This window comes from Thunnus maccoyii, chromosome 19, assembly GCF_910596095.1.
Source record: "Thunnus maccoyii chromosome 19, fThuMac1.1, whole genome shotgun sequence".
Lineage (NCBI taxonomy): Eukaryota > Metazoa > Chordata > Actinopteri > Scombriformes > Scombridae > Thunnus > Thunnus maccoyii.
In genome coordinates, this window is record NC_056551.1 from 28,595,317 (window position 1) to 28,613,785 (window position 18,469).

General features: G+C 38.3%; 2 protein-coding genes and 1 pseudogene across 2 annotated transcripts in view; all 3 read left to right on the forward strand.

Annotated features, from left to right (window-relative positions):
• Positions 1–8,636, forward strand: part of LOC121886177 (NLR family CARD domain-containing protein 3-like) — a 101,427-nt gene extending 92,791 nt beyond the window's left edge. The window contains exons 9-14 of the mRNA XM_042396107.1: positions 2,518–2,596; positions 2,768–2,996; positions 3,152–4,940; positions 5,059–5,232; positions 5,399–5,572; positions 7,706–8,636. Coding sequence (XP_042252041.1) covers positions 2,518–2,596; positions 2,768–2,996; positions 3,152–4,940; positions 5,059–5,232; positions 5,399–5,572; positions 7,706–8,636 — 3,376 coding nt within the window. The remainder of the gene's footprint in view (positions 1–2,517; positions 2,597–2,767; positions 2,997–3,151; positions 4,941–5,058; positions 5,233–5,398; positions 5,573–7,705) is intronic.
• A 1,142-nt stretch (positions 8,637–9,778) lies between these two features.
• On the forward strand, positions 9,779–11,982 carry LOC121885461 (annotated as a pseudogene).
• Positions 11,983–14,161: 2,179 nt separating this feature from the next.
• Positions 14,162–18,340, forward strand: LOC121885463 (28S ribosomal protein S18c, mitochondrial-like). The gene is made up of 6 exons (XM_042394954.1): positions 14,162–14,304; positions 14,469–14,518; positions 14,626–14,709; positions 15,802–15,859; positions 16,804–16,863; positions 18,186–18,340. Exons 1-6 carry the CDS (start codon positions 14,244–14,246, stop codon positions 18,260–18,262), a joined length of 390 nt encoding a protein of 129 aa, XP_042250888.1. The 5' UTR covers positions 14,162–14,243; the 3' UTR covers positions 18,263–18,340.
• Positions 18,341–18,469: the final 129 nt, after the last annotated feature.

Here is an 18,469-nt window from a genome sequence, read left to right on the forward strand (position 1 = left end):
GGTGTCATCTTTACCTGTCTTGCAAGCAGAGCCAGTCATCTGGAAGTAGCTCCATCCCTGGACACTGATGCATGTATTAATGCTATTCGAAGGTTCATCAGTCGAAGAGGACAAGTGTCCAGTATATGTTCAGACAATGGAACCAATTTTGTGGGAGCAGAGAAGCTGAGCTGAGGGAAGCGCTATCATCATTAAATCACAACAGGATACAGGGAGTTCTGTTGCAAGATGGCATCCAGTGGAACTTTAACCCACCTTCAGCATCACACCATGGTGGTGTCTGGGAACGTGCTATCCGGATGGTGAGGAAAGTTCTCACTTCTGTGCTGCACTTGCAAACTCTGGATGATGATGGTCTTCATACAGTCCTGTGTGAGGTCGAGTCTATATTGAATGGTCATCCCCTCACCAAGCTCTCAGACGATCCTAATGACCTCGAGCCTCTCACTCCTAACCACATTATTCTGATGAAAGGGAAACCAGTCATGTCACCTGGACTTTTTAACAAGGATGATGTATATGTGAAAAGGAGATGGCGACAAGTTCAGTACATTGCAGATCTATTTTGGAAAAGATGGGTACAGGAATACCTCCCTCTGCTGCAAGAACGCCAGAAATGGAATCAGAAAAGGAGAAACTTAATTCCTGGAGACATTGTTGTTGTAATGGATTCTGCTGCTCCTCGTGGATCTTGGCTTCTGGGCAGAATTTTGGAAACTTTCCCAGACAAAAAAGGGTTAGTATGCTCTGTGCGTCTCCAGACGAAGACAAACGTCTTGGAAAGACCTGTCAGTAAGCTTTGCTTGTTGCAGGAAGCCACAAGCAATTAGGGATGAGGTATAGTGACCTCCGCAAAAAAAAAAGGGGTTATGTTTACAAATGTTTGAATTTTCTTTTTTTTGTTTTGTTGTTGTTTGGGTTCACTTTTATATGCATGTCACTCAAGTTATGGCTCTATTTGTTTACACGTGAAGGTAATTGTAATGTCTGTGGCCATTCAATTAGGGGCCGGTGTGTTAGAGCCATTTGTATCTAACTGTTTTAAGGTTACTCCCTGGTTGCCACAGTAGGTGGCGTGTTGAGCAGCAGTCTACGGAAATGTATATGTAGAGGAAGAGGCAATTACTCCTCAGGTGTGCTGCTTACCGGGAGAAGCACACAGTTTTTTGACCGCCGTTTAGGGGCTAATCTTTATGCCTTTTTGTTGTTTTCATGCAAGTTATAGATGTAAGTGTATGAATAGCAAATGCTTTAGTGGGGCACGGTGATAAATAAAATATCTGGAGCGCAAGTCCGAGGATGTTTGATTTAATACACGGAGCCGCCGCATGACGACGCGTCAATTACATGTCCCGGTAACAGCCCCTCACTGTGGCTTAGGTTTTGTTTTGGTCGAAATCAAGTCACTACAATGCGCCTTAAAATAACAGTGAAACACTGCATCAATGACTTCAGACCAGGTTTTTGTTGGTCAGTAGCACAATCGCTCTCTGCTGCCTCAAGATAGCAGTGCACCAACAACGCGCCTGACCACACATCATTTGAAGACCAACACGATGAACACTGATGGGTGCAAGTGCATTTGCTTTTTAAACAACGTGGGTGCTGGACGGGAAAATGACAACTGCGTCGGTCTTAAACTAACAAAGACATTTGCATCAAGCTTGGCACTGCTTTGCGCCGGGTGTAAGATAGGACCCCAGGTCATTGTGGTGGTTTCCTCTGATAAGTACCTCTGTGTCCTTGTGGTTAATGGGCTGGCCTGGGCTCAGTCAAGACTGTTTTTCCAGGAAGCTCCGGCCTTTGATATCAGCAGGTCACTCGTGCATGTATTTTATCAAAGCATTTTAGCAAGTGTCCAATTTTATGCCGTTTTCTGTTGGGGTGTCGCTGAAGCTCAGACGGACAGGAACAAGATCATTAAACTGATCAGGAAGGAAGAATCCATTATTGGCTTGACTCCTGACTTGCTAGAAATGTTCATTGAACAAAGAATGGGTAGTAAGCTCAAGAATATTACGTGAAATGAGGATCATCCGATGTACTATGTTTTTGGTGAGCTGAACAGCTCTTTTAGCAACAAGCTTGTTATGTCCAGGTGCTGCTCACAGATTCAGATTCAGAAAGTCCTTTGTACCTGCTGCGGTGAAGTTTTTTACTAACATTGTCGTTGACTGTTAGTGTTGATGATGACGATGATGATCTGATGTTGATGACGAGTATAGTGGATGTACTGAGGATTGCAATTTTGGCATCCATGAATATGTTGGTGGCATGTATAACCACTAACATATACTAGTACAGTCACATTGATGTTTACCCTATTTATTATGGTCCTGTGCTCTCCCCTTATTTTGTTCTGCCTTGAGATGTGTATGCCTTTTTTCTGTTGTCCTACCTGTTGTCCTATATGTATGGTGGTATTCAGTTTCCCTCCTTGGGAATTAAGTATTTTGTATCATATCGTAAGTACTGCTGAGTCATTAAATGTCCTTGAATATGATGTTTTCTCCACAGAGTGGACCAGGAGAGCTCAGAGGTTCCCAGTGATCAGTCTTCCCAGCAGCATCCAACAGATCTGGGCTCCATATTTATGGTGCGTACATGTACAAACACAATTTTTACTATTAAATACTAGAGTACCACTCAGGTCCCAACAGTGTCCATGCTGCTCTGTTTACACCAGCAGGCTTTCAGACTGACAGATGAATCACATGTTGTGTTCGACCAGTTAAAATTAAATGTTCAGTTTATCTTCCTGTTCCAGCTGTTGGAGGAGAACATCAACACTTTTGTGAAGAATGAGCTGAAGAAGATGCAGAAAGTTCTAAGTCCAGATTACCCAGAATGCTTAGAGAGTCAGAGGGAGGATGAGGAGGTGTTGGATGGTGAGGAGGAAGAGCAGAGGAGGAGCAGCACAGAGGCATTTCTGAAGATCACACTGCACTTCCTGAAGAGAATAAAGCAGGAGGACCTGGCTGCCTGTTTGCAGATCAGTAAGAGGATTTTAACAGATTTAACATGATGGATAAATGAGATATTTACTGATGTCTTAAGAGATGGAGGAAAATATGATGAAATAGTCATTCTTTAGGGGAATCAAATGGCTGCTTTATACCTTCTTGGTTGATCTTATTGTTTGTTCATTCAGGAACTTGTGCTGCAGAGTGTCAATATAAACTCAAGTCTAACCTGAAGAAGAAGTTCCAGTGTGTGTTTGAGGGGATTGCTAAAGCAGGAAACCCAACCCCTCTGAATCAGATCTACACAGAGCTCTACATCACAGAGGGAGGGACTGGAGAGGTCAATAAAGAACATGAAGTCAGACAGATTGAAGCAGCATCCAGGAAACCAGACAGACCAGAAACAACAATCAGACGTGAAGACATCTTTAAAGCCTCACCTGGAAGAAATGAACCAATCAGAACAGTGATGACAAAGGGAGTAGCTGGCATTGGGAAAACAGTCTTAACACAGAAGTTCACTCTGGACTGGGCTGAAGACAAATCCAACCAGGACATGCTGTTCACATTTCCATTCACTTTCAGAGAGCTGAATGTGCTGAAAGAGAAAAAGTACAGCTTGGTGGAACTTGTTCATCACTTCTTTACTGAAACCAAAGAAGTGGGAATCTGCAGGTTTGAAGAGTTCCAGGTTGTGTTCATCTTTGACGGTCTGGATGAGTGTCGACTTCCTCTGGACTTCCACAACAATGAGATCCTGACTGATGTTACAGAGCCCACTTCAGTGGATGTGCTGCTGACAAACCTCATCAGGGGGAAACTGCTTCCCTCTGCTCGCCTCTGGATAACCACACGACCTGCAGCAGCCAATCAGATCCCTCCTGAGTGTGTTGATATGGTGACAGAGGTCAGAGGGTTCACTGACCCACAGAAGGCGGAGTACTTCAGGCAGAGATTAAGACATAAGAAGCAGGCTGACACAATCATCTCCCACATCAAGAGATCACGAAGCCTCCACATCATGTGCCACATGCCAGTCTTCTGCTGGATCACTGCTACAGTTCTGGAGGATGTATTAAAAAGCGGAGATGGAGGAGAGCTGCCCAAGACCCTGACTGAGATGTACATCCACTTCCTGGTGGTTCAGTCCAAGCTGAAGAATATCAAGTATGATGGAGGAGCTGAGACAGATCCACACTGGAATCCAGAGAGCAGGAAGATGATTGAGTCTCTGGGAAAACTGGCTTTTGAGCAGCTACAGAAAGGCAACCTGATCTTCTATGAATCAGACCTGGAAGAGTGTGGCATCGATATCAGAGAAGCCTCAGTGTGCTCAGGAGTGTTCACACAGATCTTTAAAGAGGACCTGTACCAGGACAAGGTGTTCTGCTTCGTCCATCTGAGTGTTCAGGAGTTTCTGGCTGCTCTTCATGTCCATCTGACATTCATCACCTCTGGAGTCAATCTGCTGGTAGAAGATAGAACAACATCCCAGAAGTCTGAAACAAGAAACAAATCCATACTCTTCTACCAGAGTGCTGTGGACGAGGCCTTAAAGAGTCCAAATGGACACCTGGACTTGTTCCTCCGCTTCCTCCTGGGTCTTTCACTGCAGACCAATCAGACTCTCCTACAAGGTTTGCTGACACAGACAGGAAGTAGCTCACAGACCAATCAGGAAACGGTCGATTACATCAAGAAGAAGATCAGTGAGAATCTGTCTGCAGAGAGAAGCATCAATCTGTTCCACTGTCTGAATGAACTGAATGATCGTTCTCTGGTGGAGGAGATCCAACAGTCCCTGAGTTCAGGAAGTCTCTCCACAGCTGAACTGTCTCCTGCTCAGTGGTCAGCTCTGGTCTTCATCTTACTGTCATCAGGAAAAGATCTGGACGTGTTTGACCTGAGGAAATATTCTGCTTCAGAGGAGGCTCTTCTGAGGCTGCTGCCAGTGGTCAAAGCCTCCAACAAAGCTCTGTAAGTACACAGATAGTTGGATTTATTCATAATTTCTTAAATACTGTGATATTTTTTAACACAAGAGAAAATTAAATACCTTCGTGCTTGTTTTTTTTTCTTTTTATTTCCTCTCCAGGTTGAGTGGCTGTAACCTCTCAGAGAGAAGCTGTGAAGCTCTGTCCTCAGTCCTCAGCTCCCAGTCCTCTAGTTTGAGAGAGCTAGACCTGAGTAACAACAACCTGACGATTTCAGGAGTAGAACGGCTGTCTGCCGGACTGAAGAGTCCAAACCTTGCACTGGAAACTCTCAGGTCAGGATTCAGATGTTTATAAAATGTGACTTTTAAAGTTCAACACTAGCATTTGAGCTTACTAGTAATCATCACTTTCGCCTCAAACATTAACATGAATGCAGTGCCTGCTTAAAAAGATGGATTTATCCAAGTAAATTTTTATACTTTTACCTCACTGTTCAAGGTTGAGTGGATGTAACCTCTCAGAGAGAAGCTGTGAAGTTCTGTCCTCAGTTCTCAGCTCCCAGTCCTCTAGTCTGAGAGAGCTGGACCTGAGAAACAACAACCTGACGATTTCAGTAGAAAAGCTGCTATTTGCTGCACGGAAGAGTCCAAACTGTGCACTGGAAAATCTAAGGTCAGATAAATACATTTATTTATAATTTTTGTTTATGTTAATGTTATCAAAGCCAAATTCCTTGGCAAAACAGAAATTAAAGCACCTCGATATTTTAACTCTATGTTTACATTTTACATATTTCTCACATGATTGTTGATCTTGAGGAAGGCCTGAGAGCGGAAACGTCATCCAGATAAAAGAGAAATGCATATGGAGCCAGAATGTGTGACACCTTTTTCCTGCTTTTGATTTTGCTTCCAGTTATCAGCACCTCACTACAACCCTTGGTGTGCGTTACTTTTCCACTATATATTTTACATATTAACATCTACAAAGCCTTCTGCCAAAACTTCTGCATTATGACTTATGGTTGTTGAGTTAAGCCTGTTTGAGTTTTGTCCTGTTTGCATTCAGCTCTTCTGCCTCTTTACTTAATCAGTTAATCTCATTAGATCACAAAAAAGTAGGTCAAACCTAGACAGTGATGATACGATATCGATCTCCTGTAATGAAACAGAAGACAAAATGATAAACTGAATCAAGTTATATTAAGATTGAAGGTTAGCACCACCAGCTGTTTATCTCCTAATATTCACACAGCAGCAGTGGATGGAGACAAACATTCACAACATTTTCTATTGACCTGTGTTATGGACTAGTCAAGTCTAGGGGATTCAGTATTAAGAACCAATACTAGTCCTAACCTGGAGGGTGTAGAAAAGGAGAAAACGTGGAAGAACACAGGAAGACAGACTGGTTTCCAATATTAGAGAGACAATCTGGAGGTGGGTTACCTTATCGAGGTTCCAAGCCGACTAGCATTTCAAGTCCCTCCGACTCGGCCTCGCCAGCGCTGGGCGTTGCTCTCGTGAGCCGCAAGCTCCTTCTGGCAGTTCAGTTCAGTTTTTGGTGGTTGGGGGATGGGTCTCCGAAGAACAAAGCTGGTTTTACACAAGGGTCCGGGCACAGGAAAGGTGTGAAGCTGTAATGTCTCGGAAAACGCTTCTAAAAAGACGTCTCGGGTCTTTAACTCAACTCATATCACTTATTCAATTTTTGCGCTTTCCCAGCTGAGCCTCATCACGTTACTCCAGTGGCTGCGCGCGCACCTCACCGTGACATCCTTTTATCAACCCGCAGCTTAACCACACCCCCTTGTTATCTTCTCAATGAAAACCAGTCCAGTTTAGGAAAGGGAAAGGAAGAAAGAGGAACTATAAACCCCGCCCCCTTTACTCCTAACACCTGTTTCTGGATATTTGGTGAAAATTTGTTCTACATTTGGATGAAAATTTGACTAAAGTCCTGGAATTTGCTCTGCAGACGTTACTGGAAGCTATCGGTCTGCTTATCTGTACTGTTGGGAACAATACAGACAAAAAGAAACAGCTGCTCTGACTTTGTCAAGAAAAATTGAAATCTTTGCCTATTGTGCCAAAACATTTTCACTACATTATATACTTGATAAACAGAATTATTACTGATGCTTTTAGCTTTGTCAATCCCATCCTGCATACACAATTATAACCAGAATACAACATTATTATTAGTTTTAAATAAAAAAATAAAAAAACAAAAAAATATTATTATTATTATTATTATTATTATTAACAACAACAACAACAATAATAATAATTGCTGTATTCTGGTTATAAATGTGTATGCAGGATGGGATTGACACAGCTAAAAGCATCAGTAATAATTCTGTTTATCAAGTATATAATGTAGTGAAAATGTTTTGGCACAACAGGCAAAGATTTCATTTTTTCTTGACAAAGTCATTAAAGAAACTCAGAACTTGGTGTTTGGAGGTTTGAATATGTATTTTAAATGTTCTAACTAAAGGCAGTGGTATGTTACACAGAAAAAGAAGATCCTGTTAATTGACTGTAATCTGAGTCTCTGTCCTCACAGTCAAAACCAGAGCTCACATTTAGACTAAAATCCCCAAATGTGGCCGTTTGGTTTGACTTTATTTTATTCATATTCTACAATCACAGATGTCACAGCTGCAGTATTTATACTTCACTGTACTATTATTCATTTATTAAACCAGCCACTAATGTAGGCATGTATATGATTAGAAATGTGTTTAATTTGTCAGTTTGATGAGAAAAGAACATGTTGATTGAATCTCTACTTTTTCTACAGGACTTATAACACAACTTATAAGGACATCATCTCCAAAAGTTCTCTGATCTCTTCAGGATCTCCTGATGTCTACCAGCTGAGAACAAAGGAAGAGAAGTTTGGAAATCTGACAAGAAAAACTGTTGGTGAGAAAAACCTGAACAAGAGAAACAAAACCATCTTACTTGTAGGTGAAACAGGAACAGGAAAATCTACTCTGATCAACACTCTGTTCAACTACACCATGGGAGTGAAGTTTGAGGACAACATCTGGTTTGAGATCGTAGAAGAAGAGAAGAGAAGTCAGTCAGAGAGTCAGACATCAGATGTGATGGTGTACCAGATCTTTGGTTTTGAAGATAAAACTCTGCCCTTCTCTCTGACCATCATCGATAGTCCTGGATGCGGAGACACCAGAGGGAATGAACATGATGACATCATCACTCAAAGATTATCTAACTTCTCCCGCTCAGAAGATGGAGTTCATGAAATTGATGCAGTGGGTCTGGTGATGAACTCGACTGAGAATCGAGTGAGTGACCGACTGAGGTACATCTTTGATTCAGTGACGTCTCTGTTTGGAAAAGACATTGAGAAGAACGTTGTCGCTCTCATGACACACTCAGATGGAATAACACCTGACAATGCTCTGAAAGCTCTTGAAGCTGCAAACATTAAATGTGCCATAGACGAGGAGAATCAACCCGTTCACTTCCTGTTTAACAACCGCCAGAACAAACAGAGAACAAAGAAAACAGAGTTTGCTTTAGGGAACGCATGGAGGGTAACAGAGACAGGAATGGAAGAATTCACAGACTTCCTGGAAAAATCTAAACCTCAACAGAAGGTCCAGAAACTGGAAGGGATGAAAAATCGAGAGGATGAAAGACCCACAGCAGGGCTCCGGTACGTGTTTGATAAACTAACAGCAGTTAAAGATGCAGTGATGTAGATGAACAACATCAGACAGCTGTGTGGACAACAAGCTCTACACTGTTCATATAAATGTTTAAACATCACAAACGTTATTTGATTTTAATCATTTTAAGTGTGATGTTGATGTAAATATCTCCTGTAATGAAACAGAAGGCTAAATAATAAACTGAATCAAGTTATATTAAGATTGAAGATTAGCACCACCAGCTGTTTATCTCCTAATATTCACACGGCAGCAGTGGATGGAAACAAACATTCACAACATTTTCTATTGAACCTTTTCTGGATATTTGGTGAAAATTTGTGCTATATTTGGATGGAAATTTGACTAAAGTCCTGGAATTTGCTCTGTAGACGTTACTGGAAGCTATCAGTCTGCTTATCTGTACTGTTGGGAACAATACAGACAAAAAGAAACAGCTGCTCTGACTTTGTCAAGAAAAATTGAAATCTTTGCCTATTGTGCCAAAACATTTTCACTACATTATATACTTGATAAACAGAATTATTACTGATGCTTTTAGCTTTGTTATTCCCATGTAACACATACACAAGTATAACCAGAATACAACATTATTATTAGTTTTCAATTTAAAAAAAGAAACAATATTAATAATGATAATTTCTGTATTCCGGTTATAATTGTGTATGCAGGATGGGATTGACAAAGCTAAAAGCATCAGTAATAATTCTGTTTATCAAGTATATAATGTAGTGAAAATGTTTTGGCACAATAGACAAAGATTTCCTTTTTTTTTTTTTTTAATTAGTGCATATTCCAGAATGTGAAGCCATTAAAAAGAAACTCAGAACTTGGTGTTTGGAGGTTTGAATATGTATTTTAAATGTTCTAACTAAAGGCAGTGGTATGTTACACAGAAAAAGAAGATCCTGTTAATTGACTGTAATCTGAGTCTCTGTCCTCACAGTCAAAACCAGAGCTCACATTTAGACTAAAATCTCCAAATGTGGATGTTTGGTTTGACTTTATTTTATTCATATTCTACAATCACAGATGTCACAGCTGCAGTATTTATACTCCACTGAACTATTATTCATTTATTAAACCAGCCACTAATGTAGGCATGTATATGATTAGAAATGTGTTTAATTTGTCAGTTTGATGAGAAAAGAACATGTTGATTGAATCTCTGCTTTTTCTACAGGACTTATAAGGAAATCATCTCCAAAAGTTCTCTGATCTCTTCAGGATCTCCTGCTGTCTACCAGCTGAGACCAAAGGAAGAGAAGTTTGGAACTCTGACAAGAAAAACTGTTGGTGAGAAAAACCTGAACAAGAAAAACAAAACCATCTTACTTGTAGGTGAAACAGGAACAGGAAAATCTACTCTGATCAACGCTCTGGTCAACTACACCATGGGAGTGAAGTTTGAGGACAACATCTGGTTTGAGATCGTAAAAGAGAAGAAGAGAAGAGAAGATGTCAGACAGAGAGTCAGACATCAGATGTGATGGTGTACCAGATCTTTGGTTTTGAAGGTAAAACTCTGCCCTTCTCTCTGACCATCATCAATACTCCTGGATACGGAGACACCAGAGGGATCGAACATGATGTCATCATCAGTCAAAGATTATTTGACTTGTTCCGTTCAGAAGATGGAGTTCATGAACTTGATGCAGTGGGTCTGGTGCTGAAGGCGACTGTGAATCAACTGAGTGACCGACTGAAGTACATCTTTGATTCAGTGACGTCTCTGTTTGGAAAAGACATTGAGAAGAACATCATCGCTCTCATCACACACTCTAATGGAATAACACCTGAAAATGCTCTGAAAGCTCTTGAAGCTGCAAACATTAAATGTGCCAAAAATGAGAAGAATCAGCCCATTTACTTCCTGTTTGATAACTGCCAGGATGAACAGAGAACAGAAGATGAGTTGGAGTTTGAGTATGCATGGAGGATAACAGAGAGAGGAATGAAACGATTCACAGACTTCCTGGAAAAATCTAAACCACAACAAAAAGTCCAGAAACTGGAAGGGATGAAAAGTCGAGAGGATGAAGGAACCAGAGCAGCAATACGGTACATGTATAGTAAACTAACGGCAGTTGGTAAAGCAGCTAAAAGTTGATAACAGTTGAAGTGATGAACACACGCATCAGAGTAACAGCCTGCATCCACAACCTGCAAGACAGAATCAAGCTGATTGAACTAAAACAGAACGAGATCCAACAGACTCAAGAAGCTCTGAAGAAACATGAACAAAGCAGTTAAAGATGCAGTGATGAAGATGAACAACATCAAACAGCTGTGTAGACAACAAGCTCTACACTGTTCATATAAATGTTTAAACATCACAAACATTATTTCATTTTAATCTTAAGTGTGATGTTGATAATTGTAATTTTTTTTTTTTTAAATCGTCTTTTAAATTTTAAATTGTGTGATTGTGGGAAACCGCCTCCTCTGTGATATATAACTGTTCATTTAGTTTAATGTTTAATTATCATTTGTTGATCCACTTCAGTTGAAGTAAAGCCAGAGTTTATCTTATAGTGACAGCAGCTGTTGGTTTTCTTGTTATAGATTCTCACATCAATCACTCTTATAGTTCAGCCTCTTTTCTGCTCTCAGCTTCATCAGATCAAAACTCTTCATCAGTGTGTTCAGCTGCACTTCAGTAACCAGTTTACAGTCGACTCTCTGCTCTCAGCTGATTTCTGTCCTGTCATGTAAACCAGAAACCTGGTTTCTGTATCACAGTAGAGGATTACAGAAACCTGAGGTTCCTCGATCCTCACTTGAACTGGAAGTCGTTCTGCTCCGCCATCTTGCAGGTCGTCCCAAAGCTCTTATTCCTGCTCTGAGGAGCCATGAGTGAAGATACACAAGAGCCTTCACGTCTTTTACCGACCGACACGCCTCCTTATTGGAAAGCTGATCAGTAGGCTTGTTTGAGATTAACTGCTCCTTTCTTGTAAAGTGGAGGGATCAGGCGGCAGCATCAGCAGGAAGTGACAAAAAGCTGCAGTCAAGTCAGACAGTTTCCAGCAGTTTTCAAAGAATCTACAGGAAGTCACAGAAATATTTACATCCTGTTAGATCTGATCCTGATTTAATAAAATGTTATCAGATCAATCTACTCAAGCTCAGCTGATCAATCACTAACATTGTTTTAATGCTGATCTGTATGATAGAATATAAACTGTTAAAATGACCTATAATCAATAATCAAAACAACATTTATTCTGTAATCTCCAATATTAGACTATTAAATTATTTTACATAGAAATGTAACTGTTGCAGCAAGCGGATCACTACCTGCTGGTCAACATGCCGACTGTAATCAGCTGATGTCACACTAATCAAACTCATTCACATCTCATTGATGAAAGAAAGAAATTCAAATAAAATGAAATTATTTTTTTCTATGTAATTTAGTTTTTGGGAGAGATCTTTGTATCAGCTTTTATCTTCTTATCTCTCCTGCACAGATGTTTATTTACTTTAAATGAATGAATAATTGAGTTTATGCAGATAAAAGTGTGTTTGTTACCTACATGTGAATGTCTCTGTGTACATATCAAATGTTTAAATATTGTATAAAAACATTGTATTTTATGATGCACAAACAAATAAAGTAGAACACACATCAAACCAACTCAAATTGTAAGCAGAAATAGACATATCATTTATCTGTCAAATATTCACATCAATAATTAAATAAAGATATAATCTTCATATTGTGTCTGTTGTAATTTTTGGTTATTGAATGTTTTCTGTCTCTTTGGATGATAAAAGTTGTCATCAACACATCTGAATTCTTAGTAGAAGATCAGACAACTGAAATCCAAAATGAAGATAAAACATCATGTTGTTGATCAAACACCTGAACCAATCAGCTCTTTGATCAGGTGACATTCATTCTCCCATCATGCCCTCAGTGGAGAACAGCTGCAGCCGACTTGATCTCGTCAGGTTATCGTTGCTCGTGCGTGACGTCAGAGCGAGCCGGGAAGAGTTTTTCTGTCTAAAGCTGAAGGAACATCCAGATCTGTCTGTGTGTCCTTAACATTGGAAAACCTCCTGAAATATTCAAAACACAGATAAGATTTAATTTAATTTAATTTAATTTAATTTGGAGGAACAAATGTCATTATTAAGAAATGACATCTTATACAACATAAAAAGAAATGGTGGTCTGGAGGTACTACGTTTTAAAATGTTAAATAATACTTTCAAAGTGAAATGATTAACTAATTGTAAATCATTACTAACAATTATGTAGAAATTAATTAGCAGGAAATGGTTAGTTGGGGACAAATTTTGTCTTAGTAAAAAAGTTAAAGAGGTTTCCTTTTGCTTTGAATTTATCCAGCAAAAAAGACATTAGAGACATTTAGAATTAATATTGAATATTTTGAAATTTCTGTGGACTAGAAGCAGAAACAATGTGTCATTTGTTTCATCACTGTATGTGTACTAGAATATTTTGGGTGGATGTTTAGTATTATATAAGAAGGAAACTCAGCAAACTATCTAATTTAAGGATAAAGACATTTTTATGTTTTGAAGGTAGCAAGAAGGGAAAAAAATTATATTTTTGTGCAGTTAATTTTATCACAAGAAGAGATGAGAGGACTTCAAACCAAATTTGGGACATTTTTATCAAGAACGCATCAATATGGCTCCACGATAAGAGTCCTTAAGAATAAGAAGGCAATTAAAACTAATTATGTTTTTGATAAATTTCTTGTTGACTGATGATACATTACTTTGAATTTGTATTACTTTTTCAAAATATTTTTTATAACTTTGTATATGTGCACCTGGTAAGGACAGTTGTTTGTGTACATGCTGTTATTGTACACGTGTTCTCTAAAATAAAGAAATAATTTAAAAAGAATCTAACTAGTATGCATTGTGTGGTGATTGTGAAGGGGCTCATATCCATTGACTGAACCAGCCTGTTATATCAACATCTGAGCAAGAGAGAAATCCCAACATCATTTCCGTTTTCGGTTTACTGCTCAACTAGCTAACTGACAGCTAACCGTTTCAATACCTCGACTGTTTCCTTTCCGTTATTAGTTTAGCTACAATAAACTCCTGATAATTTACCTTAATAGATACGATAGTTACCGGACAGCAAGCTTTATGTAACTGGCGGAGTTTTCTACCAATTTGTAGCTTATTTTACTTATACTGTATAACAGACGTTGCTTAGCATGCTAATTTGGCTTTTAACTGACTTAAAATACTCAGATAAATACAGACTTTGTGGTGAGTCATATACATTACTTAATGACACAAATACAATGCTGTAAAAACAATATATTTTGTTAATTTATGTAATGGTAGCTCGATGTGTCACACTTTGGTTTATTATGGGGGGATTTCTATCTTGTCCTTTTAACCTTTGAAGAGAGTTACGGCTAATCTTTTCCGAAAAACATTACAATCGCGTTTGTATCAGAAATTTAATATCTAAAGTGTAAAAAAACACACGCTGAATGTTATTTTAATGTTCACAAATAAAGCTGCACTGCACACGTAATTTTGCTGCAATTAGAAAACCACTTTAGAAGTGGTAGGAACTAAAACACCCAGTGAGAGACCGGAACTCGTGTCGGACCACTTCCTGTCCTGTGTGAGGTCACAATGCTCGCCCTGAGACGGTTTCAGCGGATAAAAGCTGTTTTTTCCCAACATGGAAATGCAAGTAAGACGCTTTAACATCACTGTAAACAGATTACAGAGGTTATTAAGTGTAAAAGATTGTTTTTATAAATTAAATTCAGTGTTTTCCGTTAAACTACGGATTGCGATGCTAATGCTAATGCTAACATTAGCCAGCAGATGTTATGATTATAATTTTCTCTGCAGGTTTAAGAAGTTTGACCTCTTCAAATGTAGAACAACAGAAAGATGACGTGGTGGGTATTGTATACTATTAATGATAATAAATTATTATTATTAATTACAGAAGTATATCAGTGTTAACAGGTTTAACGCAATAACACAATATTATTTTCTCTTTAAGCTGGTAAAGATTGAAAACCCGTACATAGAAGCACAGAAAGGATGCATCCTCTGCAGCGTCACAGTGGACTTCAAAAACATTCAGGTGAGTAAAGTAGAGATGCAACTAACGATTATTTTCATTATCGATTATTCTTCCGAGTATTTCCTCAATTCATCGTTTGATCTGTAAAATGTCAGAAAATAATGACAAATAATAAAAGTTTCTCAGAGCCAAAGGTGACGTCTTGTTTTGTTTGATCAACAGTCAAGAACTTAGATATTTATTATCACGTTTGACAAAGAAAAGCATTTGAGAAGCTGAAGAAGACATCTCCTGGTAAACTCTCCATGTTGCACTTGTGTGGTTGAATTAAAGCAGTGATCAGAGAGTCAAAACACACAAGTGGTTTCACTGCAGAGTTTTGATTATTGTTTGTTCAGTAAGATCCACATCATTAACAACTGATCACTTTCAATCAGTCAGACTGTTGTTTTAATACAGATTCTAAGTTTTAAGACTAGACCATTAAAATGAAATTGTCCCTTTTAATTGAGCTTCAGAATTGAATTACTGTCAGATTACTGAGTTTCCTCCAGATTCGCAGCCACAGATGTGAAGTTAATGTTCACTGACGTGAGGTTTTCTCTTTTCCTGATAACAGAAATCTGTTTCATCCTTTGATCAATCCTGTCACTGACCTGTGAATGTCTCACATTCATGTCTCAGATCATCAGATCAAACAGAGACGCTGGTGTAGAGTTTGCTGTCATTTTGTGGATCAATTAGAGCTGCAACGATTAATCGATTAGCCAGTCGACTAAAAAAATAATCAGCAGCTATTAATGACAATCAAATCATTTTTTAAAAGCAAAAAAGCCAAATATTCACTGCTTTCAGATCCTCGAATGTGAAGATTTGAAGCTTCTCTTTGTCGTTGGACTGTTGATCAGACAAAACAAGACATTTGAAGACGTCACTTTGGGCTTTAAAGACGTTATAACGAGCATTTTTCAGGATTCTCTGACATTTTATAAACAAAATGATGAGTCGAGAAACTAATCAGGTGTTGTGACTGATATAAGAAGGTAAATGAGTATTTCTCCCACACCTGTGACTCCTGTATGTGTCATCGTTGGTTATGAAAACTAATTAATCAATATATTTACTGTAAACTGTCTTCTATCTTCCTCACAGCTGCTGTCTCAGTTCATCTCACCTCATACGGGCAGAATATACGGCCGACACATCACAGGTGAGCAGCTGGACGACAATAAACAACTTTAAACTGAATCATCTCATGTTTTCATTCTAACCTGCTGCTAAATGAGACATTATGAAATAATAATACAGACAAAATATGTAATATAAACATGAAACTGTGAAATAGTTCAAAACGTTTTATTTCAATACAGAAGTTTATTTCAAAATGTCCTAACCCTAACCCTTTTCAAGATCAGTTATTTATTTTGAAGCCGTTTTCATTCATGCTGTCTGTCAACAGAGCTGCAAAGATTAATTGATTAATTGTTTAGATGACTGAAATCAAATGAATCATTAATCACTGCAGTTCTTTTGATACTGTTAATTACACTTAATGCAGGTTTTTATGTTTATTCTTTTGGGTTTGTGGTTTATTTCAGTTATTTAAGTTGTTTATTGTCTGTTATTAATATTTTTTGTCAATTAAAATACACTAGAGCTGAAACAATCAGTCAATTAATTATTAAGTGAATTGGCAGAAAATAATAATTTTTGTAAATTTTGAAAATTCTTAACAAAACAATTTCAATTAAAAAAGCCATAAATGTCCTGGTTGCAGCTTCTAAACTGTTTTGTTTCACTATAAACTGAATATTTCTGTTTTTTGGTCAAACAAAACAAAACATTTAACGTTATTTAACCATTTTATAATCATTTATACTAATCGATTAATCAAGAGTAAATTAATCAGTAATGAAAATAATTACCTGAAACAGACGTGTGATTGGTTGATGCTTCAGTCTGAATGAGTGTGTAATTATTTCACAGCAGTAGTTTTAAACATTTATTAGATTATTTCAGTTTCATTGTTTTACATTTTGTATCTATTTCTTTATTGATGATTAATATTGATCACTTCGGGTCTCCGTACTTGTCAGCAGTGTTTTGATAATTTGTGAAACAGAATAAAAACTGGTTTCATTCTTGTGTTTTCAGGCCTGTGTGGAAGAAAACAGAAGGAAGTCTCTAAAGCTATAAAGAAAGCTCAGTCGATGGGTACGTTTGCTTAACATCATTCATCTAAATGACGTGTGGAGCAGGTTTAATTAACAGAAGCTGTGTAATGTTACAGGAGTCGCTCATAGTGACAAAACCCACTGAGATTTATCATCAATCCTGCAGCTCCACAGAGACTTTTAGCCTCTTTTAGCTTCAGATTTCCTGTCTGGTTCAGTCTCAGCGGTTTTCTGATAAACACCGTACACAAAGTCAGAGACTAGCTGGTGAACATAGTGGAGCATTTAGCAGCTAAAGAGCCAGATATTTCCCTCAGGAGTTGGTAGAGAGTAAAAACAGATTAAAGAGAGTGAATATTGGACAGAAACACGACTCCACATGAATGATAATGTTGCTCCGTAACTGCTTTTTGTTCACGTAACGACTTCATAAGCTGATAATAAGTCAGATGTTTGTTTTTCTGCTGGTGAAAAACCACAAATAAAGCTTTAACTGAGTAGTTTTATTTACCTGAACATTGAGGCGTCAGGCCAGAAAACGCTCATATGATTTATTTTTGTTACTCATTTGTGACGTTTTTTGAAGGTATTTTCATTCTATCATGTTGTTTCAGTCAAGAGGACACGAGTGTTACAGGTTAGCAGGTGAAGTGAAACTATAAAGGACCAAGAATAGATCCCTGAGGAACCCCGCCAGTCATTATTTACTGATGATCGTGTTGCTCTGTGTCTGCTGGATGTTTGCTAACATCTCAGCCACAACTACTTTATGAGCTCATATGTCAGATGTTGTTTACAGCTTGTTCTGTTGAAAACAAGTAGTCAAAAATCTTCAGCTTTAAACAAATGATTTTAGTTGCCTTAACTTAACCAAACCTTTACGCCTTAAGAGGTATCAGATCAAGAAAAGCTCATATGAATCATTTTTGTAACATCTGAGCTGTTTTTAAAGCACCGACAAACAATCTGCATCTGAGAATATAAACAGAAAATATAAAGGACCAAGATTAGATCCCTGAGGAACACCACCAGTCATTATTATAGCTGGTAACATGTTGTGTTCAGCAGAAAAATCACATCATGCAGTTTTAATTATCTTTGCACAACCTTGAGTGTCTGGTGCAGCTGTAGCCAGGAGAAGAAGTCCATTATACCCGGTAGAAAGCATGGGTTGAGTCTTTCTTTTTTATCAGAAAAACACGCAGACATGAACTTCCTGTTTGTCATGACGACAAGAAGTTACAAACTCTTCTCAAACAATCTTAACAAGCTCCGACAGTTATAAGGAGCTGTGGAGCAGGAAGTGACTGTTAATGATCAATAAGCTGTTTTTTCTTTAATTATCAATGTTTCTCCGTCCAGGTTTCATGTCGGTGACTCACAAGCATCCGCAGTTTATGAAGGATCCCAACATCTGCGGCGTCAGACATCTGGATTAGTGGATCAATGTGTGAAACTCGTCTACTGTGTTGAAACTGTAATTATTATTATTTGTTAATTAAAACCTCTGATTCTGAGCTGTCGGTGTTTTTCATTCACCTGCAGTTAAACACAAGAAAAGAAAAATAAAAAAAAACATGAATAAATGGGTGTTGAGTCGCGCCATTTACCTTTTTTTGGAGCCTACAGATACAGATATTCAATTA